At 42.3% G+C, this 10,444-nt stretch overlaps 1 protein-coding gene across 1 annotated transcript in view; it reads right to left on the reverse strand.

Moving 5' to 3' along the window:
* The window catches only part of CA8 (carbonic anhydrase 8), a 36,190-nt gene extending 26,160 nt beyond the window's left edge, over positions 1-10,030 (reverse strand). Inside the window, exons 1-3 of the mRNA XM_075706014.1 lie at positions 9,952-10,030; positions 9,377-9,568; positions 5,360-5,484 (exon numbers count right to left, since the gene is read on the reverse strand). Of these exons, the coding sequence (XP_075562129.1) occupies positions 5,360-5,484; positions 9,377-9,568; positions 9,952-10,030 (396 nt within the window). The remainder of the gene's footprint in view (positions 1-5,359; positions 5,485-9,376; positions 9,569-9,951) is intronic.
* Positions 10,031-10,444: the final 414 nt, after the last annotated feature.

Raw genomic sequence — 10,444 nt, forward strand, 5'->3', positions numbered from 1 at the left:
GATTAAATCCTTCTTGCCATTCACAGCTACTCAATCGCACTGCAGTTTGTAAGTCTCTTGCATGCACACTATCTCCCAGGCCTTCTATTACAATTATAAATACTCTGGTTTATTTTTTTAAACCAAACAATTTGCTAACAAGCTAATAAGAAACTGATTAAAACAGACAGCAAGATTAAATAATGTTGGCAAAGAATATTAGAGGTTGGCAAAGAATAAATTTCCGTGTTGAAAGCATGACACCTCCTCTCAAGAAATGCCAGAAAGGAGCACAGTGTGCAGGCATCTGATTGCAGAGCTGGGCACAGAGAAATCCCCACACCGAAGACTGTAAAGACTTGTGTAGATAGGCGTAAGGTTAACAGCCTAACCTGAAGCCCTAAAGCTGTAACTCTGTTTGATGAGATCCTTTGGCAGGCATCATTTCACGTGAACAAAAGAAAACTTAATGGTTTAAATCAGATCAAGGCTAGGATATGGCTTTTGCATTATATTAAACTTCATTGCAGCAGGTATTTCAGTAATTCTGAAAGAGTCTACAGAATGAATGAGTCTGCTCTTCATTACACAACAGAAAGGAACATCTTTTTTTCCTGTACAGAACTGATTCTGGTCCTTCAGGCAACTGGATTTTCTTCTGTTCTACTCAAAAACTGTAGGACAGACAATAATACAGTTTTTAATCTTCCTGCATGTCTTGGACACAATTTTTAAATGATTTTCTGCCAATCCTCTTCTACTGAGAGCTTTCACATGGTTCACAGCTAATATAATCCGACATTTTAAAGGGGATGGATTACAGAGAATTATCCTCCTGGTCATATTAGAAGCGGTGAAATGAACCTTTTGATTTTCTCAGATACAGTTTTCTTTCAAAGCAGCGGCCTGGAAACAACTGTTCCCTCATGGTCAGATTGTGCCTTTGGTCACGCTACCACTTGAGTAACTGAGAGGAAGAGACACTTTTAAGGAATATTTTTCCCTGTTTCCCTTCACTTCAGAAGCAGTGAAAACTTTCCCCCCCCCCCCCCCCATAAAACAGCATTGATGCCATCATATAGTTCACTTTCTCCTGCTGTCTTTCCTGTCTTTTTTGACTGTAAGTTGATTCGGCCTGGCACTATAGTATGCTGGGTTTACACAGAGATTAGGTACAGTGGGACTCCATTTTTAGCTGGCCCTATTTTAACTTCGTTAATAACAAAAATAAATAGCAGTAATTTGCTATTCCTGTCCCCCTCTATCTCCCTCTATCTCCCTCTTACACATCAAAGGTAAGGGAGAGAGTCAGAGCTTCATCAGTTCTTCATTTGTTCTTCCTCCTTCTCCAATCCATACGCTTGGCATGAAGGAGAGGAATAAAGATGTCAAATAGTTCCTCTCTTTCTTACACCTAAATCATGTTCAGGTAACTCACATGCGGGTATTAGTGTGGATTTTACTGCTCTGTGGAAATGTGTACTGTAAAGCACAATCTAGTCTTTGGTACCTTGTTCCATTTGCTGGCAAGAAACAGTCTCTCAATGTCAAGACCACTACTAAACATTTCGTGCAAGTGGTGGCCCAAGTAAGTTTGGCCAAAAGGCAAAGCAACGCTGTTTACATGCAGCGGAAGTACTTGGTGAGAAAGATTTCTGGAGAAAGTTGCACAAATGTCTCCTTCCAATTTCTGGCCAAAAGGCAAGAACAGCCTTCATGCTCTTGCTTTCATGGGGTATTGTACTGACACGTACAGCCCTCTGCTTTTCCTTTGTTTAAAAAGTCGTGTTACAGTATTTACCTTTGACAGCTATTTATTGTTTTGTCCTGCTTTCCTGACTGATTGCAGACACAGATGTTTCAGTGAAAATGATAACACTGGCGTATTACTGTCAACATTCTGGTTTCTTCAGTCAAGGAAGGTGGAAAACACATCTTTGCTGACCTTCATATAATAATAAAAATAACAATGAAGTCAGCGTCCAAGCCACATGAACAACATTTTTTGACAGTGTGAATTACTTCAAGAAGCTGTTCCAGAGGTTACATAAGCTTAGTAGTCTAAGCCATTTCACCATGAACCTATATATCTCAACCACATGCAAAGGGCCCAGCTGTCTAGTAAGAAATAATAGATTTTTGCACTAAGAGACACAGGATATTACCCAACTAATACAGGATATTGCCTAATTTCTATAAAACCAGTTATGGTATCAAAGGTGAAGAGACTAAGGAAGTAACTGAACAGTGCTCTTCCAAACTTTGAAAAATAACACTCTTTTTTAAAGTCATCCTTTACAAAGATCATTACACTGATAATCTGAAGCTGTTCCACAACTACTTGGTGCAATGTAATAAAATAAAAGCCTTACAGTCTTCGGTCCTAAAAAAACAGACTGCTGCTCCAGTCAATAAAGAGTCTTAGCTAGCCATCTCAGATAGATCTCTTCAAACTCAAAGTCAGTTTCTGTAGAACTGCTCAGGTTTTATAATAGTGTAACGGAGTATATAATCTAGGCCTAGTCTGTCGTGTTGTTAATGTACCCACTTAAACCAAGCACTTATGTTTTCATACTACTGTATTCCCCTTGAGAATTTAAAACCCTTATAATTTGCTTTGTAAATCATTTCTAGTTTCTTACGAAAACGTCCTACTGCATTTGCTCCACTGGCAGAAGTTCCAAACTTACGCACTTGGTGCTTAACATATTTCTAGGCATGCATGTGTGCACAAACAACTGCCAGCTTATTGTGTATTCAGTACAGGACGAAAACATAAACTACACCAAACTGCTTGTATATAGCCAAAATAGGCACCCATCACTGTTTGTGTTCAGCAACTAACAAACCCAGAGAAAATCAAGCCCAATATGCATTCAGAATATGGTGATTTCCAACAACTGTATAAACGAATGTTAATGTTAAAAGTTAAGGAAATAAGATTTCCTGGTCTCTTGATCAAAATGATTGTTCTCCACAAAAAAAAATTAGATGGGGCAATCCCTGGAATGGAAACAGAAGATCTTCCATTCTGGAGTCTCAGATGTACTACTTCATAAAGATTTATAGTGGTCACAAGCACCTGTTTTATAATTGCTCAAGTATAATATTTGATTTGGACAAGTGGAGACGGATTTAATACAGCAGCTCTTTGTGCATATAGCAGAAGGAAATGCAGCTCATCTGTCGAACACACAGCCCTGCACTTTCTTGCAACATGGGGCAGAAGATGATGAACTGGCTCAGCCAATACACCTGTGTGCAACTGACCTTGGATACGACAAGCTATGCTGTCATTTTCTGCCAGAAGAATTAATCTGCATAAGGATCTGTTTGTAAAATTAAACATCCACACTGTATTTAAAATCTATTATGAGTCAATTTTTTTCTGCTACAGAATTTTTGCATCAGTAGTTATTTCTTGGAGATCAGAGTCTAGCTGAAGGCTGCTTAGATGCAACAGACAGGATAACACCGACTTGCTCACCTCCAGGTGATGTTCTTCAACTGTGCCAGAATTCTGTTTGTGCAGCTACTGTGCTGCTTTTAAAGCGGATGAAGAGTGAAATCCCTTCATGATTGATTAAGTTTGTTGTTTTGCTTCTCTAGGTCAAGCATATTTTTCTCTGGACTGATCTGGACTAGAGAATTCTGGGGTTCCTGCAGATTATCAAGACTGTTCTCACATACCACCAAGACTGTTTGCGAAGTGATCCTTAATAAACAAGGAGACAGGAGACCCTGATAGACTCCCAAGTACAGTTCTCAACATAATTCATGTCAATATTTCTCGATCACCACATACTGGATCAGCCTTGAGGAAAAGCACTAAGCAGAGCTGTTTCATAATGAACAAGCTACTTCCTGCCTCAGGGGAACACTGCAGTATCCTGAAGGTCTTACTGCCCATATAAATCATGCTGTATGCATGATGCCAGGTAACCAGGATGCAGAGGTGATTCCTCTGCTTTCCCTTTGGTTGATGAGACATCTCCATTCAAGTAATTCTCCTGCATTGCCAGGATCTGCCTGAACTCAACCTGCAAAGAGGATCTACATGTAGGTGTGGCACTTCAGGACATGGTTTAGTAGTGGAATTGGCAGTGTTAGGTTTATGGTTGGACTCGATGATCTTAAAGGTCTTTTCCAACCTAAGTGATTCTATGGTTCTATGATCTGCCTGAACTCAACCTGCAAAGGTTGACTTTATGAGTGACTTTGTGACTTTATGACTTTATGGGTTTTTTTGATGGACAAGTGCAAAACAGCAAACAGCAGAGACCAAAATGACCCACAACTCTTAAAGAAAGCACCTGAATAACCCTAAGAATTAGACTGACGGTGTAAGTCCACAAGCTTTTTGCACTTAGCTCTGCAGTAGTTGCTCTAATACTTTTTATATCCTTTTCCGTAAAGCAGTTCTATTCCAGTAGTCTGGCACTCATGAATATAACACTACAATAATAAATCTCCTAGCACTGAACAACACAGAGAAAAAGGAAACAGAGTTTTAGGCTCATGGGGAATTATGGTAGATAAATAGGGCAAAAATAACTCAACGAACTCTGAAAAAATCTTGAGGTTTTTTAAAACCAATAGTGCACAACAAATGGAATAAAAGATGCAAAGCTGAAGACACCAAACATCAGAGTTGGTATCTGTTAACACTAGTCTTGCAGCCCAGGGTCTAAGGGACACTCCGAGCCACTCCTGCACAAGTGTAAGCAATGGGACAGTGGGAAGTGAGGTAATATGATGAAGGGCTGCTGGAGGGCAAGTGAAATAGGTCCCAGCATTTGGGTTGCCTAGGAGCCCAAACTGACAGCCCATGAACAGCTGAATTTTTTAAGACTACATTATCACTTTGCTTGTGTTTCAAAATTTGTAATTCATTGAGATATTACAGAACGTACCCAAGAATATCACATAATCTTCAGTTTTCAGGTATGTAAAGCTATTTCATGAACGAACTGCTCTACACTTACTCCAAATTTACCTAAGTTGTTATTATTCACCATGGAAGTATTTCCAGTGGCTAGTTCTCCCCATCTACAGCTATCAGTCAAGGTGACATAGGAAGTGTTGAAACAGCAGATCTTGTTAGAACATTATTATTAAGAGAGAAGTTAATAATTCTGCAAGTTAACTTTATGATCAATTAATCACAGAATGTGATGAATGCTGGAGGCATTCTATTCCAGATGCATATCCTAATTTACCTGCACTAAAGCACACCCCAGCAAGACACCTTTGTGGTTGAAATATAAAGCAATAAAACGCTGAGCTAAAAGAAACTCGCTTTTGAACTATCAGGAATTCAGGCTATGAAATAAAATCTTTTGCATTTAGCGGGTGTTATGCAATGCAGTGTCACACTTACCTCCATGGGAAATGCCTTAAAATTAACTGTGTGTTCAGAACCACGCTGGTTTTCTCTCCCCCAGTGAAATCGAACATCGTGTAGTTCAAACTCGTGTCCTCGAGGTAATGGCCCCCCTATTAACACTGGGAAAGAAGAGAAATGGTAAGGAACTTGGCTTTCGAAGCAGACAAGCCTCTAAATATATTCTCCAAATACAATGGGGAGATTGTTGCAAGCTACTTTATTATCAGCGGTACTAGAGAGGAGAAGAGTAAAGTTGACAGACTTGACATCTTTACTTTTGAAGTACCGTGCAGGTACAGAATGCGAATTCAGGCAGTTACGAACAACAGTGAAATTGCTGTCATGCTGCACTCTTTGTTTTATGAGGCAGAACAGCTGGTCATAACACAAAATAAAAACATTGTACCTTTATCAGTCAGAAGAGCGAATATGTTTATTGCTCTTATCAAGACAGTAGCTGTGTGCTCTAAACAGATGGCAGGGGTTCTGAATTGAACTGGTAACTGCTTCCAGCTTGTCCGAATGCTTAATCTCCATCACCTATACTTGCTATGAGTCACAGAAATGGATAGAAAACTTTTGATTGCCAACATTTTGCTAGGTAAAGGTGTTCAGTCATATACCACCTGTCAGGCTCCTGAGATACAGAGTGACTCCATATCCAAATATAATCAAACCTACACACAGGAGCAAAAACATACCTCATTTACTTAAAAACAGCTTCTAGACAGCCATGGCTTTTTTTTACTTCAGTTTTTTAAACATCCGGAATGTCTTAAAAGCATCTGTCCACAATTGCAACACATAAAAAAAAAATGATATAGTTGCTCTATACTTTCGCATTAATAGAGGCTTCCACTGTAAGTAGTAAAAGCAAGAGATTGTACCTTGTGAGGCCTAATCTACTTTGTAATTAATCAATGGAAACATTTTGCCAGGGATTTCTGAATCTGTTTCAGATCAAATATTACCCCACAAGCTGTAGGTAACTTGCCACTGAAATAATTGAATATTGGCTTCTAGGCAGGGCTGGATTTTACTTGAGGGCATTCACAGTCTTCCCCAGAATCCACTAAATTCTAGCTTACGTTTCATATACTTTGAATGAATCTTTTAAAATCTCTGATGATTGATAAGGATTATTTAATTGCATAACCTACAGCTTTAGGGAATTAAAGTTCCATAATATAAAGTTACCTTGACACACAAACTAAATGGCCTTAGTTTGTAGCATAAGACATAGTGTAATACTAAAACATAATTTAGCAATTGAATCATATTGCAACTGTACAAACGCAAAAGTACAGAACTATAAAAAACCTGAAAGAAAACTGATCAATTATGGTTTTTATAAGCAATTACACTGGAGAAAAAAGTAAAATATTCCAATTAATCCTCCTTTAATAATTCTTCATAACTTACCTAACATTAGGGTTTCTAAAATGAAATGTCCTAAATGTAGTTATAGATTCAGACTTGCTTCTTAAACTTGTTTTATCTATAGTCTATCTGTATCTATATCCTATAGGGAAAATCTACAAATCTGGTGAACATTGCAGTACTTAGGGAAATCTGGACAAATAAAAAGAAACATGATACTCAATTAGTGCTCTTTCTTAGGAAAATGGAGCATTTTCTCTGTTTTAAAATATTACTCCTAGAGAAAGTGTAACTAGAATAAATGTTCTCTATATGATGTAGTTCTGGATCTCCAGGAGCTTCAAAGAGTTTATTTCTGAGGCTTAAGTTATAACATTGATCCCGCGATAAAAGTATTTCAATGCATGAAGCATGTTTATCTTTCCTTTGCCTTTCATCAAATCTTGATCCTTGTCAATGCCTGAAACATGTTTAACTTCACTTTGCCTTTCAGCAATTTTTGATCCTCATTAGAAAATTATTCTGAAACCAACATCCACTGCTGGCTTGAGAGAAGTCTCTCTGTTAGTAGGATATCCTCTAAAGCATTTTTCAATATACAATTCCATTACACAGTTGGTCATGCTTCTTCCACCTAATGCATAACACATGTACGATGATCAAACTGGAAGCAGCTTGTGAAAATGTTTGCAATTAAATAATGAGAAGGATTTGGGAATTCCAGATGGACTGCGTATCCTGAATTAAAGAATAAAATCAATCACCAGTAATGACAAATTGATTTTTAATATGTATCTTAATCAGTTTACTTTTTTTCCACAAAGAAGTTTTCCTTTCACTGTTAACATTACAGTACATGAGGATCTCTTGCACATTAATTGGACAGAGTTTGAAAAGCATTTAGTGCTCAACAGTTCCCATTAAAATATTCTGGCTAAATGGATTTGTCATCAGAGATCCCCTGTGAGGAAAAGAAGCTGCAGGAGTTTCTGCAATCGCTGAAAATTGGCCAGAATACTAGGTCAAATACAGCTTATTAACTCTCTTCTCCTCTTGGTAGGGATAACAAACGTCACCTTCCCCCTCCCAAAAATGCAAAAATTATCCCCAGTTTATAAATGGAGAATGGGAAATTATGTAACATGAAATCTAAGGAAAAGCTGAAACTAAAACAAGATTTCCTAAATCATAATTCCATACCTCAGTCATAAACTTTTATTCCATTTCACATTTTCTTATATTTCAAGACTCATCAGTCTGGCATCACACTGCATTCGAGTTTAGAAAGAAGTCTTTCCTTCTATGTCTCCCAACAGTTTTGCACATGCATTTAGGTGTGTTGGTCCCATCTCGTTAATTATTGCTACTAAGTTACAAACTGCCCTTGGGAAGGGTAGAGTTGAAGGAGTTGCATTTTGGCATGCAAGTGATGACGTTTGTGGTCACTCTCACTTCCTCCACAGGAGAATTCAAGAACCTTCCTGATCCTGCAGAGAGAACCTTACTCCTTGGGAAAAGAGCTCTGCTTCTGATGAAGGCACTAAAACTGACTGGAAGCACAAAATTTCTATTCTATTGCAAATCTGCAAAATTCTGTGGAAAGAAATGTTCTGTGTTGCAATAATACATGGAATTTATCATGGAAAGGAAATTATAAAGGCAAGCATCATTACTAAAATAACAAACCCTTCCTTTCTAAAAAATCAGTGTAAAACTGAACTGAATCCCTCACTCTGATCACAGCTGTAGCTCCTAGGACTACTGGGATCTCAGAAGGAAACAAAAGTTGGAATGTCTCACGGTTTGACAATGTTCAGCTGTTTAAATGCCCCCAAAAGGCTGTTACTAGCTATGATTGGTTAGAACAACCTGGATGCTCTTCCAAACACATGGTAAGAACCACCACAGTGCCGGAAAGCGCAATGGCCTTTTTTCCCCCCTACCTTCTTGACAGTTGTCTCTTTCATAGAGAATAGTTTATCCAGATGAAAGGTCTGAACAAGATACTGTAATTTCACTTAAGCTGGCAACGTTTCTTTTACTATTTGCTTCTAATTCTTATTTGATGAGTGACACCAAAAAAAACTTTTAAGAAATGAGGACTGCGTTGCTACCTGCTCTTCATCAATATTGTAAGTGTGTATCACTGGAGCATCCATCTTAACCTACCCAATTCTGTAGTTAGTATTCAGAACCCACTCAAATTAAGCGAAAAAGCTCTCTTAACTTACATGGTCTTCGGACCAAGGACAAATTTTGCTAGCTGTGCAAGATAGTTTGGCATCACACTGTCTTAGCAATAGTCTGGACTGCTTCTGAATGCAGAGAGCTGTTAACGCCAGTAAATTAGATGACACCACCACATGAGGAAATTCTGGACATGCTCTGAAGCAATCTGACCGACCATCCAGTTTGGCATTGAAACTCGCAGGTCCTACCGGCAAAACTTGCTCCTTTTTCCTACCGAAGTCAACAGGAACACTCTTACCGGCCGCAGTCCGTGCCGAATGAGCACAACCGCTCGCTGCTGGGGGCAGCTGCTGCTCCTACGCTGCGGGACACGCACGTACAGCGAGTCTGAGGGCAACACAAGCTTCAGCGGGGAAAGCGAAGGCCAGTGTTTCAGCATACCTGATTTTGACTTCAGGGCAATCTGAATTGAATGCCCGTCGTTGATCACTTCACAGTCACGACACACTACGTAGTTGGGCGACAAACGCACTTCCAGGAGCGAGGGGTCGTATTTCGCTTCTCTCGAGTTCAAGTTAATAGGCGACTGGTACTCCCCGTTAGCATCAGGAAAAAGCAGCCCCCACTCCACTCCTGCGACACAAGGGAAAGCCGTGACGGGGAGACCCGGCACCCTGCGCGGCACGGCGGCTCCCCGGGCCGGCCAGACCCTCTCCCCGCCTCACCGACCGCCCGGCCGCTGCCGCCGCGGCGGGAAGCGGGGGCCGCTCCGGGCACCTCGGCCCGCCCGCCCCGGCGGCCGCTGCCGGCCGGCTCCGCGCCGCTCTCCCGCCGGCGGTGACGGACCCGCCGCCCGCTGCGGGCCGGCGCGTCCCCGCTGCCCGCGGCTCGGGACGGCCGGGGGCCGATTTTCCCTCCGCTCCGCCACTGAAATCCTCCCACCGCCACCTCCCTCCTCCTCCTCCCCCGGCCGCGGCGAAAGTTTCTCCCCGCCGGAGCCGCCGCCCGCTCCTCACCTTCCTCGTAGCCCCACTCCGGAGCCTCCTCCCTGGGCGGGAAGGGCTCGGCGCCCTCGTCCAGGCTCCCGTCAGCCATGGGCGGGCGCCCTGCGAGCGGCCCCGGCTCCCGTCGGCCGGGCGGCGCGGGTGTGAGGGACTGCGCGGGTGTGAGAGCGTGCGTGTGCGGGACTGTGAGTGTGTGCGGGACTGTGAGTGTGTGCGGGACTGTGAGTGTGTGTGAGACTGTGAGTGTGTGCGTGCTCGTGCAAGTGTGTGTGCGCGAGGGGCGAGGCGGGCTGGCGGCGCTCCGCTCCGCGCCTCGGCCCTCCCTCCGCCCTCCCGCCCCCGCCGGCGGCTGTCGTCGTGCGGCGGGGCAGGGGCAGCGGGGAGCGGCGCCGGGGGTAAGGCGGCAGCCGGCGCAGCGGGGAGAGGGGAGCGGGCGGCCGCGGGAGCCCGCAGCCCAGGCTGGCGTCCCCCGTGGGCCGCCGCTGCCCTCTCCCCCCCGCGTCTT

This window comes from Pelecanus crispus, chromosome 2 (assembly GCF_030463565.1).
Source record: "Pelecanus crispus isolate bPelCri1 chromosome 2, bPelCri1.pri, whole genome shotgun sequence".
Taxonomy (NCBI): domain Eukaryota; kingdom Metazoa; phylum Chordata; class Aves; order Pelecaniformes; family Pelecanidae; genus Pelecanus; species Pelecanus crispus.